This window comes from Pinus tabuliformis, chromosome 5_2 (assembly GCF_031772625.1).
Source record: "Pinus tabuliformis cultivar Carrire ecotype Pingquan chromosome 5_2, CPIR1, whole genome shotgun sequence".
NCBI lineage: Eukaryota > Viridiplantae > Streptophyta > Pinopsida > Pinales > Pinaceae > Pinus > Pinus tabuliformis.
In genome coordinates, this window is record NC_142306.1 from 715671757 (window position 1) to 715698391 (window position 26635).

Consider the following 26635-nt stretch of genomic DNA (forward strand, 5'->3'; position numbering starts at 1 on the left):
AACACCTCCCTCAAACACAACTTGGGGGAATCGAACTTGGGTCCAGGCTCTAATACCATGAAAAGGTTTTCCCTTACACCAAAACCCGCAGGTGTTGGTAAACGTTCCAAACCAATAACTAGGATCCCCAGGGTGGAAATTACAGATTCCATAGAGGTGCGGTGATTCTTCCAACACCCCCTTCAAACGCAACTCGGGGGAATCAAACCTGAGTCCAAGCTTTGATACCATGAAGAGGTTTTCCGTTACACCAAAAACCGCAGGTGTTGGTAAACGTTCCAAACCAGTAACTAGGATCCTCATGGTCAAAATTACAGATTCCATAAAGATGCGATGATTCTTCCAACACATGTATTTGCATTAAACAATTTTGTTTATTAAGGTAATAAATTCACGTGGAAAATTTTGTTTCATGTTTTTTTAGTAATTTGATATTTTGATTGTGTTTGAATTGTTTTTTTTTTAAGATTGAAATAGTTTAGTACCATAAAAACAACTTCTTAGATAAAAAAATTTCCTAGTGTACCTCTATTAAACAGTTTTATTTATTAACATAATAAATTCACTTGGAAAGTTATTTTTTGGAACTTGTGGTTTTTTTATTGGGTTTAAATTGGTTTTTATAATAAAAATAAATTTAGTACCATTAAAAACTTCATAAAGTAATCCAATTTTGACCCCCCAAAAAAAAACATGCCTAAATTTCCTTTCTCCCTTGAGCGAATTTGTGAGCTCAATAGACTACTCTACATTAAACAGTATATTCGACAATGAGGCACCTACAGATTAACCTGCATTAAACGATCTTCGAGATTGGGGAGGATCTGCATGAAACGACAGTGGATTTGGAATCGATCTCGTCCAGAGAAACCATCAATGCTTCACTGAAGCTTGTCCACAGCTGTCTATTACAGCCATTCATTATACTTTCTTTATCATCCTCGACAAAGAATTTTTCTTCAGATTTATGGAAGCGTCACGCATACGCCTATAGCTGTGGTGTCTTTTTCTATTATCTTTTTGAGTTGGTGATGATCAATAGACAACTCAAGGAAGCGTCCGCAGACATTGTGTTTTGCAGCTCTGATAGCAGTGGTTTTGCAGAGCTCATGTGTGGATGCACAACCACTTTTATTTTTGAAGATAGAACAATTACATTAAGAAGATTTGTATTATATATATTTGTAAAGTTTATTGAATCAGGGCAAAAAAAAATTCAACAAATCTTGCAAAAGTATTGTTTAAATCATGTTTTTGAAAGTGGCAATGGTTTCATCACCATCAAAAATCTTTAGAACACTCAAAATCTTAAAGGTTAACAACTTTAATCAAAATTTTAAAAATCTCTATTAAAGTTTAACAACTTTAACCCAAATTTTAAAAAAAATCTCTATTAAAATTTTCATGATTTTCAAAACAAAAAAACAATCTTGTTAGCCCGCAAATGGCACAAATTACACTAGCATCAAAGTGGCGATTGCAAAACTTGAAATCACTGCAACATGTATACCTCATTCAATTCATCTTTGACATAATGTTCTTAATACATCAAAGTCGTCCTTGCAATGTCTCTTTGGAGACATCAGATAAAATTGGAACGATACAGAGAAGATTAGCATAGCCCCTGCACAAGGATGACATGCACAAATCCAGAAATAGTCCAAAAATCGTCCTTGCAAAACTTGAAATCACTGCAACAGGTATACCTTATTCAATTCATCTTTGACATTATGTTCTTAATGTCGTTGTTCTTGCGACCCTTCCGTTGGTTGTTTGTTCTTGCGACTACTTGTTCTTCAATAGCTCTGTTTATTTTTAGAGTTATCACTGCCGTTGTGGGGAATAACGTCTGTTCATGCTTGTCAAGTCTAATTTTCCTCCTCATGGCAGGGACTTCGACACTCATAGTCCCACTGGCTGGTTCTCCGATGGAAGACTAACCACTGATTATGTTGGTCAGTTCTGCAAACTCAATGGAATCTTTATTTAAATGCAGTATGGTATTTGTTTAAGTACCCAAACCGCTGCACAGAATCTGTTGGTTTTGATTGACGTCACTTCAAACTCTGCTCCAGAGGAATGGTGCTTATCCAGGCAATTACTCTATCCAGGCCTTTTCTTCTGACGGATGTCAGTGAGCCTTTTTTTCGGAAAGAGCTAACGGGCATACTATAGGGCATTAAATGCCCGGCTACATGCGCCCTCGTTAGCTCTTTAACACACGCGCGCGCGGTGATAGATAAATAAAAAATACGCGCGTGCGTGTTAAAGAGCTAACGGGGGTGCATGTAGCCGGGCATTTAATGCCCTATAGTATGCCTGTTAGCTCTTGCCTTTTTTTTCAGTACTTACCGGATCTTCCTCTTTGATAAAAATCTCCTCGATCCCCCGAGGAGATTTTAATGGACGACAGGTTGGATGCCGATGCCACGGAGGCATTAATTAAAGCCACCTTGGAGGCTGAGAAGGCGCGGAACATTGCCACGTTCCCGGGGAGCTGGCAATCAACTTTAGACGAGGTATTGGTATTACCAACCTCAATCAATGCCGACAGGATAAGAAAACATTCATTCTCCTTGAAAGATGACAAGGTGGCTGCGCAGAAGGCTCCTCACCCTCTCCCGAATCGTTACAATAGGTCGAAGAATCCTGTCAAAACTGCGGCCCCGCCCTCAACAATTAAGCTTGACAGCGCCTTCCTAACGGAAAGGATTGAAAGTCTACAAAGTCTAGCTCTGATCGGGAGGTGGCATTTCCCTGAGATGAACGACACAGAGATGAGGAAATGGCTCACAATTCACTGGAAACCAGTCATAGGCTACACCCCGGTCATCTCTAGCCTCATGAAGGAGTGGTATTGCTTCCACTTCCTTCATCCTGCTGATCTCGAGGCCATTCTAAAAGGTCCATGGGTGTTTAATCGGAGTTTTCTTGCTTTATATAGATGGTATATCGGATATGACCCATTAAAAAACACCCCCTCAAACAATCTCATTTGGGTAAAGCTCCCAAATCTCCCGCTTGAGCTCTGGTCAAAGGAAACCCTCGAGGTGATAGGAAACTCTATTGGTCGATTTATCTATGTCGACCCATGGTGCTTGGGTGAAAAGGACAAGAGGATAGCTTGGATCCTCATTGAGAAGACCTATAAAGGAGGATACCCAGACCATATAGAAATAGCCTGGCGGAACCAGTCCATAAAGCAACGGTTAGACTTCTGGGGAATTCCGTTCAGGTGTGCTGCTTGTCACAAAACGGGCCATCTCATCAAAAATTGCCCTCATAAAAGGTATCTAAAGAGCAGACTCTTCAGCCGCAAAGATAGGAATCCATCCTCAACGGCCAGCATCTCTGCCACCGAGCTGCTCGATGAACAGTTTCACGCTGCTTCTCCCCCGCGGGACATTTCTCAGAATCCTTCACAGCCTTCAGGATCAAAACTTGGAATCCCGGACTTTTCTTTCGAAGTTCCGAGCAGCAGCCCTCCAGATTTTCATTGCCCTCATGTTCCGGAGCTAGAAGATGACAACGTTGTTCCTTCCCCCGCCCCTCTTCGAGTTGAGAATTTCTCTATAGGCTCTCATCCCATCCCCATTTTGTCCTCCCCCTCTCCCCCTGACAAAACCCCCTTATCCCATAATAAGGGCAAACAGCCTTGTGAGTCGATCACCCCGGTCAACTCTCCTGCAACTTCACCGGCCAACCCATACGACTCTGACCTAGATTTCCTTCTTAGCAGAAAATCTCTAGAATTGGAACCTTTAACTATTCACAAGCCTCGGCTCCAAGCTTCCCCTCTCATAAGCCCGGATTCTGCTAAAAACATTACTGTCCGAAAAAAGAGTAAAGGTGGAAGCAGACTGTTGGGTCCCTATAATACTAGTGATTACCCCATTACTATTGTAGTTATACCCCTTATTTATATTGATGTACACATGTAGTGCCCATATTGTTACTATTGTGCCACATAGAAGCCCACTATTGTTATTGTTGTGCCCTACAATATTATTGTTATGTAGGCTCTGATTGTATTGGGACCACTTAGACTCCTATATATAGAAAGGAGGTATTTTCATTTGTATCATCCAAGAATTGTTCATTTATGTAATGTAAAGGAGGTTGCCCCCTCGAAGAGGCTGAATTCTAAGGCGTTGATCTTTCTTTTCTATCTTTTCTTGAGCTGGTTTCATAACATTTGGTATCAGAGCTTTGGATTCTAGGGTTTCGCTGCTCCAAACAGGTCATCGTGGAATTTTCGCTATAACTTTTTTTCTGTGACGTTTCAGAAGTCGCAAAAAAAACCCATTTGAGAAGACATCGCGCTAAACCTTGGGTCCAAATTTCAGAGCTTTTAGTGCGATATTTTCGGAGATATGATCTCAGGAAGTTGGTCTTTTTGATGACTCCTGAATTACACTCAAAACAGGTGACCTGGGGAAAATCGTCATAACTTTCTTTCTGAGCATCGGATTGAAGTTTCGTAAGAATTTACAGAAAGAGGACGGACTGTAGTTTCTTGTGGGTGTTTTTCAGATCCAAAGGTCGAAACAGTGACTCGTGGCACGTCGTACAACTTCGCTCTACTGAACTAGTCTAAAAGCAAGTCACTGTGGGAGATTTCACATAACTCTTCCTTGGAGAATCCAATTTGGCTCAGACTTGTGGCATTGGAAAGAGGACGCAGAAGGCTACTACAGGTAGCAATTTCAGAATTGGATGATCCGAAATTACAGAGATACATCAGATTCAATATCAGGCTTCTATAAAGTGAAAAAAGGTGTGTAGTTTTTTTTTTTTTAATTTTTGTGTAAGCTTGGTTTAACAGAATTCAAAGGGCATAGTAAAGCATTATTATCGGTAACTGATGCCCCGAGGAAAGAAAATGCAAACACCTAGTAAGGAACCTGAAAGCTCTAGCATGACTCATGAAGAAGAGGAAGAAATGCTACATGATATATCAAAATTACAAGAACAAGTGCAACAAATGTCACGCTCACAAAAGCTAACAGAAGCTAAGATAAGTGGCATGGAATCTAAGGTAAATGGCGTGGAATCTAAGATAAAGGGCATGGAAGCTAAGATGGAGAATTCGATGGCAAATTTGAAGATAGATTTGAATACAAACATGGAAGAATTGAAGAAGTTGCTACAAGAAAGGGTCACTAATGGTGAAAAGGTAGTAAAGGAAACTCATGATGAGAACAAAAGAAATGTTAATCATGATTCCATAGACTCTAATGTTGGATCAAAGACTCACCATGTTCCAAAAATCGATATGAGGAAGTTTGATGGCAAGGATCCCGCCACATGGATATTACAGATGGAGCAATTTTTCGATCTCAATAATGTGCAAAACACACAAAAGGTACGTATGGCAACTTTATATTTGGAACCAAATCAGTTTGTATGGTATCAATGGCTTTGTTCTCGTAAACAATTTATCACTTGGGCAATTTTTACGGAAGAATTGATAGCACATTATGAGGATACAAAAAGCAACACTTTTTTTAGCCAATTGATAAGTCTCAAACAAAAGGGTTCAATAATGGAGCACATTGAGGAGTTCCAAAAATTGAACATAAGGGTAAAAGATATTCCAGAGGAGCATAGGATTGATGTGTTCATAGGGTCTTTAAAGGATAATATCCAACATGATGTGCGCCTTTGGGAACCTGATTCATTAGAGAAGGCATTCAGGTTAGCAAGAAAAATGGAAAGCAAAATTATGGCAACTAGGAAGCATACCATTCACAACTATAAAGAAGGAAGTGTTGTTGCCCATAGTCTTCCACAACCTACAAGGTTGACACCACAACAATTGGAAGAAAAAAGAGCAAAAGGGCTTTGTTACAATTGTGATAGCAAATACACAAAAGGTCATAAGTGTGCTGAGAAGAAATTATTCTACATAGATTGTGAAGAGGAAGAAGAAAAGGAGCAAGAAAGGTCAAAAGAAGAGGATATATTCCAGGAACAAAGCCTAGATGAAGAACAAATAAATCCGACCATATCTTGTAATGCATTGGCGGGAATTACCACTCCTCAAACCATCAAGATAGAAGGACAAATCAAGAAGAAAAAGGTAATAGTGTTGATTGATTCAGGAAGCACCCACAATTTTATTCATTGTAGGGTAGCAAAAGAATTGAATTGCTTCCTATATCCAGCACCAGAGTGTCAAGTGATGATTGCAAATGGAGGAACAATAAATTGTTCTGGAAAGTGCCATAATATCAAGCTATCCATGGGAGAATATGTATTGACTAGCCCAATGCTTTCCATTCCAATGGGAGGTGCTGATGTTGTACTAGGAGTCCAATGGCTACAATCCTTGGGTACAATAGCTTTTAATTTTCAAGAACTTTTCATGAAATTTTCTGTGGAAGGAAAGGAAGTTGAATTAAGGGGTATTGCAGGGAAACCAGGAAAGATAATCAGCTCTAATGGAATGACAAAGCTTCTAAAAAAGGAGCAAAGAGGTGTAATTGCACAATTATGTTCGCTAGATGTTTCCACATTGGAATCATCTATTTCTCCAGATCTCCAAAAAGTCTTGGACAATCATTCCAAGGTATTTGAGACTCCCAAAGGTCTCCCACCTATGCGTGATCATGATCATGCTATTCATCTGATTCCAGGAAGTGTTCCTCCAAACATCAGGCCGTACAGATATCCATATGTCCAAAAAAGTGAAATTGAACGTATGGTTGCAGAAATGCTAGAGGCTGGTATAATTCAACCGAGTCAAAGTTCTTTCTCAGCTCCAGTAGTATTGGTGCACAAGAAGGATGGATCATGGCGCATGTGTCCAGATTATAGGGAGCTCAACAAGCTCACTATTAAAGATAAGTTCCCCATTCCTGTTATTGATGAATTACTGGATGAATTGCATGGATCAATTTACTTCACCAAGTTGGATCTTCGTTCGGGATATCATCAAATCAGAATGAAGATTGAAGACATTCCGAAAACAGCATTTAGAACTCATGAGGGTCATTATGAATTTTTGGTCATGCCTTTTGGCCTTACCAATGCACCTTCAACATTTCAAGGTTTGATGAATTCAATTTTCAAACCATTCCTTAGAAAATTTGTGTTAGTATTTTTTGATGATATACTAATCTACAACAAGTCTTGGAAGGATCATGTTGAACATGTTGACAGGGTGCTACAACTATTGGAGGAGAAACAATTATATGCAAAAAGATCCAAATGTTTCTTTGGAGTCCAGGAGGTGGAATATTTGGGTCATATTGTATCTCATGAAGGAGTTAAGGTAGACCCTAGCAAAATTAAAGCCATTAAGGAATGGAAAATCCCCACATCCATAAAGCATCTGCGAGGATTTCTTGGGTTGACAGGGTATTATCGCAAGTTTGTTAAGAATTATGGGAGAATAGCAGCACCTCTAACAACATTATTGAAGAAAGATTCATTTTCATGGACTTCGGAAGCAACAAAGGCCTTTGAACATCTTAAAGAGGCAATGTGCCAAGCACCGGTCTTAGCTACACCGGACTTCACAAAAACCTTTATTGTGGAATGTGATGCTTCAGGAAATGGAATTGGTGCTGTTCTAATGCAAGATGAAAGACCCATTGCTTTTGAAAGTCGTCCAATCAAGGGAAAGTTTTTAAGCAAAGCTATTTATGAGAAGGAAATGTTGGCAATACTCCATGCACTTAAGAAATGGCGACCCTACCTAATGGGAAGACACTTCAAGGTAAAAACGGATCATGATAGCCTTAAATACTTTTTAGAACAAAGATTATCCTCTGAAGAGCAACAAAAGTGGGTCACAAAGATGTTGGGTTATGACTTTGAAATCATCTACAAAAAAGGGAAGCAAAATGTGGTGGCAGATGCACTCTCAAGAAAGGATGAGGATGTGGAAGCATTGTTGTGTGCCATTTCTATTATCCAACCAGATTGGATAAACGAAGCAAGGGAGGAATGGAAGAATGACGAAGAAGTGTGGGCACTTATTCGAAAGCTACAACAAGATTCCAGTACTTCTGATACATTTAGCTGGAAAAATGATTCGTTATGGTACAAAGATCGCTTATACCTCTGTAAGAATTCCCAGCTAAAACAAAAGATTCTTATGGAATTGCACACTTCTCCCTTAGGAGGGCACTCAGGATTTTTAAAAACTTACCACAGGGTTAAGAAGGAATTTTTTTGGGATGGCCTTAAATCAGATATTCAAAAGTTTGTGGCGGAATGTTTGGTTTGCCAGCAAAATAAAGTTGAAACAATTAAGACACCGGGTCTATTACAACCTTTATCCATTCCAAGCCAACGTTGGGAGGAGGTTTCAATGGATTTTATCACAGGTTTACCCAAGTCTGAGGGAAAGAGTGTCATCATGGTGGTAGTTGACAGACTTACCAAGTATGCACACTTTTGTGCATTATCACATCCATTTAAAGCCAGTACAGTTTCTACTGCATTTATGGAAACAGTTCAAAAGCTACATGGAAACCCAAAGATTATTGTAAGTGACAGAGATCCCATTTTCACTGGAAATTTTTGGACAGAATTATTTTCTTGTCTTGGTACTCAGTTAGCTCATAGCTCATCTTATCATCCTCAATCTGATGGGCAAACTGAGATAGTAAACAAATGTTTGGAAGGATATCTTCGTTGCTTTGTATCTGATAAACAGACACAATGGGTCAAATGGTTGCCTCTGGCTGAATGGTGGTATAACACTTCCTTCCATACAGCAACAAAAATGACCCCATTTATGGCACTTTATGGGTATCAACCACCATCCATCACATCATATTTAAGAGAAAATTCTAAGGTTCAGGCAGTGGAACATCACATCGAACATCAACAACAAGTCCTCCAACTCTTAAAGGATAACCTCGTGTTGGCACAGAATAGAATGAAACAACAGGCAGATCAACATCGCAGTGAAAGAAGTTTTGATGTAGGTGATTGGGTATTCCTACGGCTACAACCATATAAGCAAATGTCCCTCAAGCAAGCTAAGAAGGATAATAAATTATCACCAAAGTATTATGGTCCGTACAAGGTGTTGCAAAAGATTGGTACTATGGCATACAAATTGGAGCTTCCTGCAGCTTCTCGATTGCACCCAGTTTTCCATGTTTCATGTTTAAAGAAGGTTATAGGCGACAAGCTCCCAGTTCAAACAATATTGCCAGAACTTGACGAAGAAGGAAAAATTATATTGGAACCGGAAGCAGTCATAGAAACAAGAACTCGACAGCTACGAAATCGATCAATTTCAGAGTACCTTATCAAGTGGAAGAACTTATCCGCTGAAGATTCCACATGGGAGGATGAGAATTTTATGCAGAAGTATCCTGAACTACTCAAGCGTTGAGGACAACACTTTTTTGAAGGAGAGGGGCATGTTGGGTCCCTATAATACTAGTGATTACCCCATTACTATTGTAGTTATACCCCTTATTTATATTGTTGTACCATGTAGTGCCCATATTTTTACTATTGTGCCACATAGAAGCCCACTATTGTTATTGTTGTGCCCTACAATATTATTGTTATGTAGGCTCTGATTGTATTGGGACCACTTAGACTCCTATATATAGAAAGGAGGTATTTTCATTTGTATCATCCAAGAATTGTTCATTTATGTAATGTAAAGGAGGTTGCCCCCTCGAAGAGGCTGAATTCTAAGGCGTTGATCTTTCTTTTCTATCTTTTCTTGAGCTGGTTTCATAACACAGACACTTCATAGGAAGGACTACTATGACAGATAAAGGGATTCAGAACCTTTCTTTGGTTGAAGTTCCTATCCATGGAATGTTGGAATCACAGCCTCTTAGAGCAAGTACGGCTGGACAGCCTTCTAAATGAACCTCATTATTTCCATGAACATCAGGGGCCTTGGCGTTGACCCCAAGTTCATAACGTTGAAGGATCTATTCTACTCCTCTAACCCAGGAATAATTCTCATCCAAGAGACCATGCATAGCAGTGAGGCTTCTATCTCCTACTTTAGGAAAATGCTCCCTTCGTGGTATATGGTGGCCACTAGAGCAAAAGGTCTGTCAGGAGGCTTAGCGACTCTATGGGATCCTCTCAGAATTAGAGCCAAAACCTACAGGTGTTTTGCTGGAATCATCATTGCGGCCTCCATCAGGGGAAAAAAACACCCAATCAACATTCTAAATCTGTACGCGCCATATAGAAATAAAGCTCCCTTCTGGGATAGATTTTTTGCATCAGATATATTTGATATTGAAAATCTGATGATTGCAGGAGACTTGAATCTAACGCTGAGTCCGGATGAATGTTGGGGGAACTGTAAAAAAATCGACCCTCTTGCAGATAAAATTAAGCTCCAGCTTCTAAACAACAATTTGGTAGACATCGCCCTAGTGCAAATGAAGCCAACATGGACAAATGGCCGCTCTGATAATGCCTATATAGAAAAAAGAATCGATTGGTTCGTTATGCACATCAGCATCATTGACAATATGGGAATGCTTTCTTCTTTAGTTGGAAACACACATGTTTCGGATCATAGGCCCTTATTACTCTCCTGGCAAGACAAGAGAATCAAAACTGGATATCCTTTCAAGTTCAACATAACTCTTCTTCAGGATCCAATCTTCAATGCATACATCTCAAAAGTTTGGAAAGAGCTATCCACAGGTCCAGGCTCCTATCTATTGCTTTTTAGAGATAAAATGGAAGTCATAAGGAAAATGGTTAAGAAGTGGCAGACTGAAAAAAGGAAAAAGGACAGGATGGAACTCTTACAAGTACAAAAAGAGCTGGACGACATTCAAAGGATCTTGGACAATGGCAAATGCACGCTCAGCATGAAATGCAACAAAATGGAACTTGAAAAGAAAAGACTAAAACTCCTAAAGCAAGAGGAATTATTTTGGAGACTCAAAAGAAGAGCCTTATGGCTCAAAGAAGGTGACAAGAACACGAAGTTCTTCCATAATTATGCTAAGCCAGACAAGAGAAAATTTCCATCTGGAAGATAAATAATGGAAACGGGGACTTGTTGGTTTCCCAACATGATATTGCAAAAGAGGCAGTAGAATATTTCAAAAAACAGTACAGCAGGAAGCCAGATGCTGCCATCCAGGATATTCTCTGGGGCATTGAGATGGCCCCACAGATGTTCGATGATGAAAAAAATGAAGCGCTGTTCAGTCCGATTACTGAAGAGGAACTCCATCGAACTATTAAGTCTTTTAAGCCAGACAAAAGCCCCGACATTGATGGCTGGTCAATCGAATTCTTCTCCCATTTTTTCGATCTCATCAAGCTCGACCTGCTAAAGATGGTGGAGGCAACTAGAATGACGGGTAGTATTCACAACCTCACCTCTTCCACTTTGATTGCCTTAATTCCAAAAACGAGGGAGGTGGAATCTTTCAGCGACTTCAGACCTATTTCTTTATGCAATATCTCATTTAAGATCATTACAAAGGTCATCGCAGAAAGAATTAAAGGCACTCTGGCTTCATTTTTAACAAAGGACCAGTATGCTTTCTTGAAGGGCCGTAATATCATGGATGCAGTTGCAAATACACAGGAGTGCCTTTATTCCATGTCTACAAACAATATTGAGGCGGCTATCATGAAGTTAGACCTGCAGAAAGCCTTCGACTGCCTCGATTGGGGATTTATCAAATGCCTACTTGCCAAGATCGAACTGCGGGCTTGTGCCATTCGATGGATCATGGCGTGCATGGAGAACGTGAATTACGCAGTTATCATTAATGGAACCCCCTCCCATTTCTTCCAGGCTGAAAGGGGCTTGCGCCAGGGCTGCCCCCTTTCTCCGCTTCTTTTCATCTTAGCCATGAATACTCTTAGTACTCACATCAACAAAGCAGTTGCAGACAATAGATGTATGCCTATAAAGATTTGCAGACAAGTAGATATCTCGCATAATATCTTCGTTGATGACGTACTCCTTTTCGCAATGCTCTGTAAATCAACATGGACCAGCTTGAAGTGCATTTTGGACAGATTTCAAAAGCCACAGGACTATATATCAACAAAGGGAAATCCACTCTTTATTATAATTCTGACAACATGGAAATGGTAAAAATGATATCAGAATTATTTGGCATCGAATCCAAACCCATAAACGAGGGATTCAAATATCTAGGTTTTCACCTCAAGGCAAAGGGCTATTCTAAGCTAGACTGGCTCTGGTTAACTGCAAGATATTATAAAAAGATTGCAGCCTGGGAACATCGAAGCTTATCTTTAGCAGGCAGGGTCATTTTATCCCAATCAGTATTGCTGCAGATGGCCGTTTATTGGGCGCACCTCTTTTTTCTCCCGGCAAGTATTATTCACGAGCTAAACAAAATCACGGCCAATTTCATCTAGGGTGGTAAGTCGGAGAGATCGAAAATCACCTTTCCAAACTGGAATACATCTCCTTGCCTAAACGCTTGGGCAAGTGGGGGTTAATGGACCTGAGATATTTTGAAAAGGCCCTTTTATGCAAAACGTTATGGCGTGGGATTTTTGGAGAAAGTCCATGGAGTGACACTATCAAATTTAAATATTTAAAAGGGAAAAATCTTGAATTCTGGTATAGAGCCAGATCCATCAGCTCCAAACAGGGATCAGCCATCTGGTTAAGTCTCCGAAAAATACAGAGTCTCTTCCTTAAAAATCTCAAGTGGAAGATTCATTCGGGTCATCGTATCTTTATAGGTATTGACTCCATTGCATGCTGCCGGGGATCCTTTTCTTTCCCTGAACCTCTCTTATTTGCTCTACACAGAAAAGGAATCTTTACTTGGAACCATCTCATCTCTGATTGGCATGGCTCTGTTCCCCAATGGAAGGACGCGGATGACCTTCTTCTCCCCGATGACCTCTGCTCTTCATGGATCGTCGTCCAATCTTCTCTTACAGGTAGCAGAATCCGTAGACATGGCACATCTGATTGCCTTGTTTGGTCAAGCGCCCAGGATCCTGCTCGCGTGAAGGAGATATATCTCGGCCTCATCTCTTCAAGGGCAATGCAAGCGACCCCAATCTTTCCCACGTCCTACTGGAAATCAGGATGCCCCCCCAGGTGGCATGGCACTGTTCCCCAATGGAAGGACAGGGATGACCTTCTTCTCCCCGAAGACCTCTGCTCTTCATGGATCGCCATCCAATCTTCTCTTACAGGTAGCGGAATCCGTAGACATGGCACATCTGATTGCCTTGTTTTGTCAAGCGCCCAGGATCCTGCTCGCGTGAAGGAGATATATCTCAGCCTCATCTCTTCAAGGGCAATGCAAGCGACCCCAATCTTTCCCACGTCCTACTGGAAATCAAGATGCCCCCCCAGGATGATCTTCTTCGCATGGCTGGTCTACTACAACAAGAATCTCTCATGGGATAATCTGAGGAAAAGAGGATGGCAAGGCCCCATACGATGCACGATGTGTGAATCCAACAAAGAAACAAATCTTCATATGTTTGTCCAATGCAAATCTTCACAACATATCTAGGTATGATTTAGCAATTTATTTTGGCTTTCCACATATTGTTTTTGACTCTATTCATGCAGCTTTCGCCTGGTGGAGCTCCCAACAAAAGCCAATGAGTTTTCTTTTCATCATCATGACATGGTGCGCCTGGATCTGGAGGAACCACAATATCTTCCGGGATTCAAAAGCTCCCTTTTCTAATATTTTCCTCTGCATCATTGCGTTATATGAATCAATCTCAGCATATCTTTTTTTTCTGCCCATCCAAACAATTTTTTGCTTTTTGTATATTGGTATTTCTGATCCAGGATGTGGCTGCATATATGCCCCTTAGTTTTTGTTAAAATCTCATGCCAATCTGCTTTATGAAGTTCGTTTTTGGACTATCTGTTTCCAGATCATGCTCTATATCATAGACTGTGGCTACAAAAGCCACCTTTATGTATTTCTCATGAAGACAGTTATATTATCTTAATATAATAAAATCTCGCTTTTTTTCTCTGAAAAAAAAAAACAAAAACAAAAAACTGTAAGTTATTTCATAAATTGGGAATAGATATAGAAATGATATCCAGTTATAGAATGATATTCGATACAACACAAACACAAAAATGTATTTGGTTAAATTTTGCATTTTGGTTAAGTTTACAGTGTTTATATATTACATTTTGTTACTGGGTTAATTTTTTTTTTTTTTTTGGGTTGGTGTGTGGGCTTTTGGTGTTAGATTCCGTTAATAAACTAGTATTACATATATTAAAACTCTAGATCAATGAAATAATAAAATTTAACCAATGAGAAGAACTTAATTGCGATTTATATGGTATGTGATCTGGTTTTAATTTTTTTTTATAAGTTTACCTGTAACATACAAAACATAAATCTGGGCTTCCGCACTTTATTATTATGTATACTTAATTTATATAGTAAGACAATCCAAAAGAAATTGAGTTGCTCAATTTCAATTCCTCCTGGTATCTCCATATTCAGTTTAGTTTGGTTAGAACACACCCTCAATTTCAAATCATATTTTGGAATCTCCCTATTTAGTTTATTACATGTACAACGCAAGACCACCATGCTAGACCCGAAAAGCATATTGGAATCGATTTTAATTTGAAGTCAATCATCATCTTGTAATTCATGGAATTGATAACTTTATTTAATTGTATAAATTGAAGAGAAGTAATTATTTTATATTTTAAATTTATTATATAGGTTGAATAACAATAAATTGTAATTGATTCCACAATTTCACATGATTATGATTTTGCATTAAATTATCTATTACTTCTTTTTTCAAAAGAATGAAATTTAAAATATTATTTATTTATTTATTTATTTTTCATTCAGAAACGAAAAAAGCTTGATCATTTTATATAAGATATATAAAGAGGCAGATAAGTACATTGCTTGTAATTCTGAAAATGACCCTTATAGGTCTGGATCATTTGACAAATTGAAAAGCATGGAGTATAATCCAAAAGAAAAAGTAAGACATTTGCCTGGAAAAACAAGAGATCATAGACAGTCATCTAGTTTCATGAATACATTGTTCATAGAAGAGGTATAGTAGAAAAATTCATGATACACCATTGTTTAACATAAAATGGAGAGAATGTAAAGCAGAAGAGGAATAAACTAGTGCAAACCTAAGAGACTGCTTTACTATAATTAGAAATCAGGAAGAGAAAATTCCTGGATGGAGAAACTTTTCCCTTCAGAAGATACCTGCATAAACCAAAAACCTGGAGCCGATTGAAGACCCTTCTATGACAAAAGGTCTGCCTGCTGGTTTTGATCCCTGTTAATATGCTGAATTGAGACTCCTTCCATTTTACCCCAGAAGAACCTGATCCTATCCATCCATCCAACGAGATGAGGCATGAGAATATTATTTTTCCAAGAGGCATAATCCACCATAACTTTTGAGTCTCCAAAAATTGAGACTGCCTGAATGTTTAGAAAGATACAAAATATAGTAGTCTGGCAAGAGCCATCGCCTTAACTTTGCTGTTGGAGCCCCTCCCCCCATTCCAATGGATAAAATATTGATTATTTTCATTTACTATAATGTGAACCCCACAGCCACAGATACCTTTCTATTCGGCTCCATCGAAATACGCCCTTGGCAAAAAAGAGTGAACCTGTGTATGGCCTTTGCAGTCCTCCTTTTTTTCATGAGAGGCTTTTGCGGAAGAGCATCATAGAGGGAAACAATTTTGGAAAAAATATCCAAGAAAGGAGATTTTCTGTCATTGAAAATAGAATTGTTTCGCCACTTCCAAATGCACCAAAGAGTGATAATGATTAATGGCCTCCATGAAACCTGTAACTCACTCCACCAGAGAAACGCTTCTGAAATTGAAGCGTGTGAAATATGCTAGATTCCATAATACATCTCCATAGATTGCCATAATTGTTGAGATCTTTGGCAATTTATAAATAGGTGACAGTTGTCTTCCTCAGCTGACCTGCATATTGGACATAAACCCGGACCTTGCCATCCTCGCTTTTTCAAGTTTTCCCAAGATAGATTTTTATTATGGAAAGTTAACCATGAGAAGTAAATCATTTTGGAAGGGCATCTAGATTTCCAAAATATACGAGGGAAAACAGGATTATGAGGGGCCTCCTTTTGCCCAATTAAATTCTGATAAATATCTTTTACACGGACTAGATTCATCACTTTCGAATTTTTCCAGATTAGACAGTCAGAATCCGCAGAGCGAAAAATACCACAATTCCTAAAATCTAAAATATAAAATCTAATTCAGCCAAAAACAGTTAAATATTGTGCGTTGACATCATCCACCAAGGAATATGAGTTAAGTTCTTTCAATGTTAAGGGCAGATGTCATGCCCCGTTCTAATTATAAATCCATTGGTGTTTTCAAGATGTTTAATAACAAGCTGTAAACAACAACTTATTTACTACAGTTTAACTAAAATTTGCACGGATGACAAATGCAATCAAAATTCAGGACAAATACCGGAAAAATGATGAGAAAAGCTTTGACCAAAAATCCTCCATATTTTTTTGTTCAGTGCGAAAAAAATCGCTAGATTATATATTGATAGCTCAGAAATAGGAATTTACAATGATATTAAAAAAGTTCGTCATCATAAAAGTTTAATCAGTGGAGATGCCTTTTCAACAATCTATCCAAATACAGCCAAATACAAACATAAAGGGAGTAATAAACAGTCCATAGTCCTCATACAGATCCAGAGTAATAAACTAGCATGTTAAGGTTGTATGCAGTTCAGTATCAGAAAGAAAATAGAAAGCATTCACTATGGCAATTGCTTCTTCTAGCCGGCAGTACAGCGTGAATTAACAGCGAGTCCATCCTTCCAAGTGAATTGAAAGAAAAACAGTTATAAGACAAGTAGAGTTACAAAAAATTATACAAAAAAGAAAAGGGGATGAAGAAACTAGCCAGGTAATGGGAAGTCTCCCATGTCAATGACTTTCTGATCCAGGATAATTTCTAAATGCATTTTTCTAGTGTTACCATTTAAACCCCTCTCTGATAGTTCATTTGCATCCATATTATGTTCCCTGCCAATATCCCTGATAGTGGAGTTTCTGTGTTGATTCCATAGTAGTTTAATTCTCCTCAGCCAGCCCTGTAATAATGGGTTGGTGATGTTTGCATTGCCCATTAATTGATCAATTATAATTTTTGAATCCCCATGGATATGAATAAGAGGGATATCAAGGAAATTTGAAAACCATAAGAGGCCCCATAAGGCCATTGCTTCAGCCTTTGTGTTAGTGCCCCTACCTCCATGCCAGAATGTTATGTATGTCAGTGTCTCTGAGATGGCAAGCCAAAACCCGCAACCACATGTGTGTTGTTGAGCAACACCATCAAAAAAACCCATAGGGTATTCCATCTGAAGTTCAATCCTCTTTTGATGAGGTGTTTTGGAGAAAATTTCATTGGATGTATGCAGTGTGTGGCTGATTAAAACATTTTCAATGATCTTATAGAAATTTTCAGTGCAATTCTGAAAGATGCATCTATTTTTCCACTTCCAAATTTCCTAAAAGAGAATGAGCAGAATGATTCTTCAAACAAACTTTTGAGAGCTCCACCACTGTAAACAATCTACAATACCTGCATGTTGAATGTTTGAAAAACCAATATACGAAGAAAGTCTTTTCCATACTTGAATTGTATGTTGACATGTAAGGAAAATATGACTATTATTTTCTGATTCCTCTTTGCAGATAAGATAGATGCCAGGTCCTTGCCATTGTTGCTTTTGCAAGTTTTCCCAAGTAATATTTTTATTATGGAAAACTAACCAGGTAAATAGAATGATTTTGTTTGGGATATTAGTTTTCCAAAATGCAAATAAAACATGTTTCTCGGTCAGTTGTGTATCCTCGGAACAGAGAGAGAGGTATATATCTGCAACTTTGATGTTCTCATTCTTCATCTTCCCCGACCATATTAGTTTATCATGATTGCCAACATGGAAAATCCCGAGTTGTTTCAGCTCAACAAAAATGCAGTCCCATTCTAGGACCCAGTGCCTAGATAGACCCAATTCCTGCGTGTTCTTCTAGACTGAGTATGGACCACTCCATAGTGAAATGGCTTGACACCATAACTATATGCCCCTTCTATTAAGAGAATTTAAAAGTTGTGCTGGGATCATATCCATATTGCCAGCGCCCAGAATGTGATCGATGCCAATGAGAATGTTGTGGCCAGAACCAATATTCCAAGCCAAGTGTTGTAGGAAGATCTCTGTGACTTTTTTTAAATTGAGCCAGATAGCCGATCCATTTCAGACCCTAACGGAACCTATTTGGAACTAGTATATAACATCTAGATTCTTTAAATATTTTTGTTTGATGACTAGACTCCATGTTCCCGTCCCAAAAATACCTCTCCAAAGTGACTTGATTAATAATTCCCATCCAAAACGAGGGAGGTCAAGAACTCCCCATCCCCATGGCCTTTGGCAGAGTGATCCTGGATAATTTAGACAAGTGAAATTTCTTATGTTCATGACTACCCTCAAATAAAATTAGCCATAACAGGGTTGAGTGAGTGAATGATGGCAGCAGAAATATGATATAGATAGGCCCACTATACCTCTAATTGATTAAAAGCAACTTGTGTAAAGATGACACGACCCCAAGGATAAATTCATATATTCCCTCCATATTTTCATTGTCCTTGGCTTCTTTTCAAACTGATTGAAACAAAGTTTTACCATAAATGGATGGTCCATTTATCTTAGGTGCAATCGTGATCCTTTATGTTAAATCTCCATAAGATGGCCTCCTAAATGCAAATTCCATACAAATAGAAAACACCATATAGGGTTATGAATTAAAAGTTGTACAACTGAACAAACCATACCCATACACCATCTTCTCTTGAACCTGCTAAACGGAAGAAAATGGAAAAAATAAAACGGTATAAATTTTCACGTCTCTGCCACTGCTGTCGAAACAAATATGCGAAATAATAATGTATTGTGTGTAGATGCTAAAATACATGACAATAAAATCAATGAATGAATTGAATAGTTAAAAATAATCAATATTATTTTGTATTAATGGAGAAATGGTTACATAGTTGTAACATATCTCCTTAGTTTAGGATTTGTTCCTAGAGTTTAGGAGTTTGTTTACAACTACCTAATTTCTAGTGATGTATTTAATATTGCAATATTCATTTGATGGAATAGTAGAGTGAACGGAGAGAGAGTCTCTTCTTTATTTTTGGGTGCAGTCTCCAGGTGTTGTACACCCCTGTGAGTTGCAACTCCATTTAATTCGAAGTCTGATTTTTATCTTGGTATCAGATCTTAGGGTAGTGATAGCCTCAAATTTGTTTTAGGGATGTATCATTAGTTACATATCTGTAGTGGTAGGAAAGCATGTAAATGTATCTGTGTGATCAGGTGAAACTGCAGTAACACCTGGAGCGAAGGGTCTTAGATGACTGATCATCTCTGAGCCGAAGAAAGGGTTGGAGCACAATTTTTTTTCTCTCTGAAGAAGTAGCAATTGGCGCGGATTTTTTGCAGACAGTCGTGCTAATACAGAACAGAACAAGCGACTGGCGCGATTTTTTTAGTGAACAGACGCGCCCATTGGCGCGGGTTTGAGGCTGATAAGCGCGCAAGATAAAAAGTAACTGAATTGGCGCGGATCCATGGCTGTTAATCGCGCCAATTTTCGTGCACTTCATAAATTTTTCTTTTCTGCAATTGGCGCGGATTCGTGGTTGTTCAGAGCGCCAAAGAGCCAACCTCTTTCTCTCTGAAAATCTGCAATTTTTCGTTGCAGATCGGAGTTGCCCGGTGGTGGCACGTGGAGATTTCTGCTCGGTGGCAGTAGATTTGATTTGCCTGGTGGTGGCGAATTGAGGTTCCTTGATCCGCTCGTACGTAGCAGATCGAACCTGCTCGGTGGTGGCGAATCAGAGCTTTGTGATCTGCTCGGTGGAAGCAGATCGATTTTTTTGCCCGGTGGTGGTGCAGTGCAGCTCCTCGATCTGTTCGGTGGAAGCAGATTGCCTTTGCTCGGTGGTGGCGTGTTGGAGCTTGTTTGTTGATCTGTTCGGTGGTAGCAGATCAGTTTTGCCCGGTGGTGGCATAGTGAAGTCCCTGATCTGTTCAGTGGCAGCAGATTGGACTTGCCCAATGGTGGCACAGTGAAGTTCCTGATCTGTTCGGTGGAAGCAGATCGCCTTTGCCCGGTGGTGGCGTGTTGGAGCTTGTTTGTTGATCTGTTCGGTGGTAGCAGATCAGTTTTGCCCGGTGGTGGCACAGTGAAGTCCCTGATCTGTTCGGTGGCAGCACATCGGACTTGCCCAGTGGTGGCATAGTGAAGTTCCTGATCTGTTCGGTGGTAGCAAATCGGACTTGCCCGGTGGTGGCCGATTGGAGTGTTCAGTTGGATAGAAATGAATAACGTTATAGAATCATATCTCCACGAGTCTGGCAAACTCGATGGATTGAATTTCTCCAACTGGAAATTCAAAATGCAAACTTTGCTGGAGAGCGTAAATGCATGGTCGATCGTTGAGGGAAATGAGCAGAGATTTGGAACAACGACCCAAGAACAAGATTGGGATAAAAGAGAAACGAAAGAAAAAGTTATACTGAAGATGTCCGTTAAGGACAATATTATCCCACATATCAGAGATTCTAAGTCGGCCGCTGATATATGGACAACGATCAAGAACTTGTACGAGACACAGAATACAAATCGTGTTCTGGCACTCAAAGGCAAGCTGTTTGCATTGAAGATGGAGGAGAATGAGTCCGTTGTTGGATTCATGGCCAGAGTCAAGGATCTGAGTGACAAACTGGGAGCTATTGGAGAAAAGGTGTCCGACTCAGATCTAGTCACGCTTACATTGAACAGAATGACTGATGAATACCAGACGTTCATCACAGGACTGTCAGCGAGGGAGAAAGCCCCTTCATTTGATGAGCTGACAACGATTCTGCTCCAGGAGGAGGAGCGACGACAGAATCTGAAAACTCAGAGCAATGACCTTGCTCTGATGGCGAAGAGGCGACAGTACAGAGGAAAGCAGCACCAGCACCAGCACCAACACCAGCAACCGCAGCAGCAGCAGCAGAAAGGAGCCAACTCTTTTCAAAAGAGATCATTCAGAGGTATGACTGATAATTATGTTAAGAGATGTTTTTATTGTGGGAAACTTGGTCATCAGATTAAAGAATGTTATAAGCGGCAGGCGGATGAAAGAAGAAGCAAATAGAGGAAACATCAGGGGTGTTTTGCTGGAGAAGAGGAGGACCACAGCCATGATCTTCGACTATTCACAGTCGATTGTGCTCTTTCAACATCAAAGGGAGATGAGGATGACATATGGTATGTCGACTCTGGCGCATCCTCACATATGACCGGTAAGAAGGACTGTTTTGAATTTCTTGAAGAATCTGCATGTGGATCAAAAATTTATCTAGGAGATGACAGTGGGTATGAGATCAAAGGATATGGAGATATTCTTGTGAAGCTACCTAGTGGCGACATTAAACATCTTAAAAATGTATTATATGTTCCAGGAATTAAGAAAAACTTGATCTCTGTCTCAATGATTATAGACCAGGACATGCAGGTGCAATTCTTTAAGAATGGTTGTGTCATTAAGGATAGCCAGATGGAAACAGTTGCAACAGGAGTACGCGTGGGGAATTTGTATAGATTGGATGCGAAGAGTATGCCACGACAAGCAATGGTTGCAGCTGGATCAACAGTCGGAAATCTCTGGCATCAGAGATTCTGCCATCTCAATTTGCAAGACCTCATCTTACTTCAGAAGAAAGGTATGGTCGATGGACTCCCTGTTTTTCATAATGTCAAGCTGGAATGTGATGGATGTGCATTAGGGAAAATGCATAGAGAAGAGTTCCCTTTGCATGTCAATAGAAAGGAAAGAGACATTCTAGAACTAGTGCATATAGATATTTGTGGACCTATGCAAACTAGATCTTTAGGAGGAGTATATTACTTTCTGTTGTTTACAGATGATTGCACTAGGTTTTCATGGGTGTACTTTCTAAGTAAAAAGAGTCAAGCCTTTCGGTACTTTAAAGAGTTTAAATCTATGATAGAGAACCAAACAGGAAAGAGGATAAAGATTCTCCGCTCGAACCAAGGGGGAGAATACAGATTAGGAGAGTTCATGAACTTCTGCAAGCAGCATGGGATTATGCAACAATTCACAGTGCCACACACTCCACAGCAGAATGGAGTAGTAGAATGGAAGAACAGAACCCTTGTGGAGTGCGCCAGAAGTATGCTTCAAGGTAAGGGTCTATCAAATGGTCTTTGGGAAGAAGCTATTAACACTGCTGTTTATTTAAAGAATAGGAGTCCTACTAAATGTCTAGGCTTCAAAACCCCTTTTGAAGCATTGTTTGGACTCAAACCAGCAGTTAGTCATTTAAGAATATTTGGATCAAAAGCTTATGCTCATATACCGAAAGCAAATAGGAAGAAGTTAGACCCCAAAGATCTGAAATGTATATTTGTTGGATATGGCACAGAGTATAAGGCATACAAGTTATTTAATTATGTGACTCATAAAGTTTTTGCAAGCAGAGATGTTATTTTTCATGAACAGGCTGAAGATGGAAAGGAAGACTCTAACAGTGATAGCCACATTCCATCGCTAATAGAAATGACCAGTGACGAAAATGAAGAGCACGAGCAGGAGTAGAAACAGGAAGAAGTAGCAGCAGATAGTGTAATAAGTGATGATGCAGGCCCGGAAAGTGCTGAAACAGATAGACTTGAGGTAAGTCCTCTACCTAGAAGATTAGGTAGGAAGACTAGACTACCTGCAAGATTAAAAGGCTATGCTTTAATGTCCAAAATTTTAAACATTGTAGAACCTTCAAACTATGAAGAAGCAAGTAAATCAGATGAATGGAGGGCTGCAATGCATGAGGAAATTGAATCAATATATAGAAACCATACTTGGGATTTAGTTGAGTTGCCTAAAGGAAAAACCCCCATAGGATGTAAGTGGTTGTATAAACCTAAGATAAATGCAGATGGGAGTGTAGAAAAATTCAAAGCTAGACTGGTAGCAAAGGGTTACTCACAACAAGAAGGAATAGATTTCGATGACACCTTTGCCCCTGTAGCTAAACTAAATACAATTAGAATGCTAATTTCGTTAGCAACAAAACATAAATGGAAGCTACACCAGCTAGATGTTAAATCTGCATTTCTGAATGGAGAATTAAAGGAATAAATTTATTTAGTACAACCTCCTAGTTTTGTGAAAAAGGGGTAAGAGCATCTAGTGTGTAAATTGCATAAGGCACTTTATGGTTTGAAACAAGCACCCAGGTCATGGTATGAGAAAATTGATTCATTTTTTATACAACATGGTTTTCATAGGAGCCTCAACGATCCAAACCTGTATACCAAGATAAATAAACAGAGGCAAATCATTTTGATTTCTTTGTATGTGGATGACATGATCATAACAGGAAATGCAAATAATTTGATCAAAGAAATCAAGCAGCAAATGTCACAGGTATTTGAAATGAAAGACCTTGGAGATCTTCATTATTGCCTAGGTTTGGAGGTATGGAAAGATTCTGGTCAAACTTTTCTAACTCAAGGAAAGTATGCCAGAACCCTGTTGGAAAGATTCAGAATGGAATAGTGCAAAACAGCAGCAACACCATTGCAGCAGAATCTCAAGTTAAGCAGTGACGATGGCACAAAACAGGTGGATGCCACTTTGTATAGACAGCTAGTGGGAAGTTTGATATATCTCACGACAACTAGACCTGATCTAGCATATTCTGTTAGTGTGCTAATCCAGTTTATGTCCAAACCACTTGAAAGTCATTGGACTGCAGCAAAATGTGTGTTGAGGTACCTTAGTGGTACTTGTAATTATGGTGTTTTATACACTGACATTTCTGATGTTACTTTAGCAGGTTATTCAGATTCTGATTGGGTAGGTAACCTGGATGATCAAAGATCCATCACAGGTTACGCATTTAGTATTGGATCCGGGGTTATTTCGTGGAGTAGCAGAAAGCAAAGTACTGTAGCACTATCATCATGTGAAGCTGAGTACCAAGCATTGTGTGCAGTCGCATGCGAAGCTATCTCGTTGAGGAGATTGCTCAGCGATGCAGGTGAAGGACAAAAAGAAGCAACCAACATCAAAACTGACAACCAGAGCACAATAAAGCTTGCATACAATCCAGTTTTCCATAAAAATACTAAACATATTGACACTCAGTTTCACTTTGTTTGAGAAAAGATACAGTATAAAGAAATATGCGTGGATTATTGTAACACTTGTGATAATTTAGCTAATATGTTTACTAAGCCTCTAGGGCGAGTAAAGTTTGAATTATTTAGAGGGATGTTAGGAGTGCAGAATAACCCTTTCTCCATTAAGGGGGGAGTTAAAAATAATCAATATTATTTTGTATTAAGGGAGAAATGGTTACATAGTTGTAACGTATCTCCTTAGTTTAGGATTTGTTCCTAGAGTTTAGGAGTTTGTTTACAACTACCTAATTTCTAGTGATGTATTTAATATTGTAATATTCATTTGATGGAATAGTAGAGTGAATGGAGAGAGAGTCTCTTCTTTGTTTTTGGGTGCAGTCTCCAAGTGTTGTACGCACCTGTGCGCTGCAACTCCTTCATTTAATTCAAAGGCTGATTTTTATCTTGAATGAACGAATGACTGTGTACCTGAAAGTAGCATAAAGTGATATATTGTATATTTATTACATGATTTATATGCATGGGTCTTATATCTACTACCAAAAAATAGAAAGGAAAAAAACCTATTCTATGATATATTGTAGATTTATTACATAATATTATATATTTACTGCTATATTGTTGTGGTGTTGTCGAAGTTGCAATTTTTGATAGCGTAAACTCAAAAAATAGAGAAAACATACCTACTGCTCTATTGTTTTAATAGAAATAAATACATTTAATAAAATTTCATTAAATTTGTTTCAAGTCAAACAACCCAAAATTATGTGTACAAAATTTATTTATATAAAAAAAATAAAAAAGTTGTAACATGCTACCACATAATTCTTGTTATTAATGATCACTGATGTCATTATAAATTAAATATCTTGAAAAAGAAATTAACTTGCCTAAAATTAAATTTATAAATTTATTATTTTCTGATTTTATTTTTGAAAAGGGAATTTGTAAATTTATTAATTAAGTTTTATGATGTTATTATGGTCGAATTTATATATATGCTTTCCTTATAATTATATAAATAACTTGAATTTAAAAACGTGAATCCAACTTTTGTGAATCCTTATTTGTCTTTATATGTGATAATGTTTGATTATTGATCATTATGGGAAAGAGTCAGTTTTTACCAAAGTGTTTATTATTTTCTGATTTTATTTTTGAAAAGGGAATTTGTAAATTTATTAATTAAGTTTTATGATGTTATTATGGTCGAATTTATATATATGCTTTCCTTATAATTATATAAATAACTTGAATTTAAAAACGTGAATCCAACTTTTGTGAATCCTTATTTGTCTTTATATGTGATAATGTTTGATTATTGATCATTATGGGAAAGAGTCAGTTTTTACCAAAGTGTTTGTTTTTAGTTTGTAGGAGGTTGTTCAAGTTTAGTTTGATAAGGAGATTTACTCTTTACAAAAAGAGTTTGTTCTTAGTTTGTATGAGGTTGTTTAGTTGGATAATATATTTTTTTCAACTAAGACTCAAATATTTTTCAACGTTTAAGATATTTAATTTATATTGAAAACAAAGTTTATATATTTATATTTTTCATATTACATTGTTTAATACAAAATACTCAAATATAGTTTATATATTTTTCATATTACATTGTTTAATACAAAATACTCAAATATAGTTTTTGATTTATAACTATTTGCATCACAACACCAATAAGTTGTATGTCCAAGATATTTAATCTATATTGAAAACAAAGTCTATATATTTATATTTGTCATATTACATTGTTTAATACAAAACACTCAAATATAGTTTTTGATGTATAACCATTTGCATCACAACATACTATTTGGAGTAGAAATTAAAATAAACATATTGAATAATTAAGCCTAATATAGCTAAGTACATGAGTAATGAGTGTGAGTGTTATTTGTTTGAATGTAATTAAAATATTATTTATTTATAGAATCCTTAAAGAAGGATTAAATACTTTATTTTAAAAGCATAACAAAATTTAAATATTTTGAAAAACAAAAATGAATAGTTATTTGGATTGATAGTCTTGTTTCTTTAGTATTAGAGATTCCAAAATTTTAATTTAATTATAAATAAATATTAATGGCAGAGATTTAAATTGCATGGGAACTAGTACAACCACATTAAAAATATTAATGTGGTTGGTATAGCCGAAGACTTCATAAATGTAAAAAAAAAAATTATTGCAACACTAAGAATGCCTTACTAATGCACACATTTCCCTAATTAATCATGTATAAAAAGGTTATGGGTTAACTTTAACTTAAAAATGTTATGGGTCTTATAAATGAAGGTTATAAATGATAATGAGGAACTTATTAGAATTGGTCTTATAAATGAATGCTATAAATGATAATGAGGAACTTATTAGAATTGGAATAATATCAAATCC

The 26635-nt window shown here is 38.0% G+C and overlaps 1 protein-coding gene and 1 non-coding gene across 2 annotated transcripts; both read left to right on the top strand.

Moving 5' to 3' along the window:
• Positions 1-1567: 1567 nt before the first annotated feature.
• Positions 1568-1670, top strand: LOC149161184 (U6 spliceosomal RNA). Its single transcript, XR_016262055.1, has one exon. It is a non-coding gene; the product is annotated as a U6 spliceosomal RNA (small nuclear RNA).
• A 732-nt stretch (positions 1671-2402) lies between these two features.
• Positions 2403-10997, top strand: LOC149161185 (uncharacterized). Its single transcript, XM_089434801.1, has 2 exons — positions 2403-3862; positions 9878-10997. The coding sequence occupies exons 1-2, from the start codon at positions 2403-2405 to the stop codon at positions 10995-10997; spliced, it is 2580 nt and encodes an 859-aa protein (XP_089290927.1).
• The last annotated feature ends 15638 nt before the right edge of the window (positions 10998-26635 follow it).

Bases quoted from the DNA above. Each gene is read 5' to 3' on its own strand.
- LOC149161185 (XM_089434801.1), top strand. From the start codon at position 2,403: ATGGACGACAGGTTGGATGCCGATGCCACGGAGGCATTAATTAAAGCC. The intron at 3,863-9,877 runs GTTGGGTCCCTA...CATGAACATCAG, and splicing joins AGTAAAGGTGGAAGCAGACT to GGGCCTTGGCGTTGACCCCA.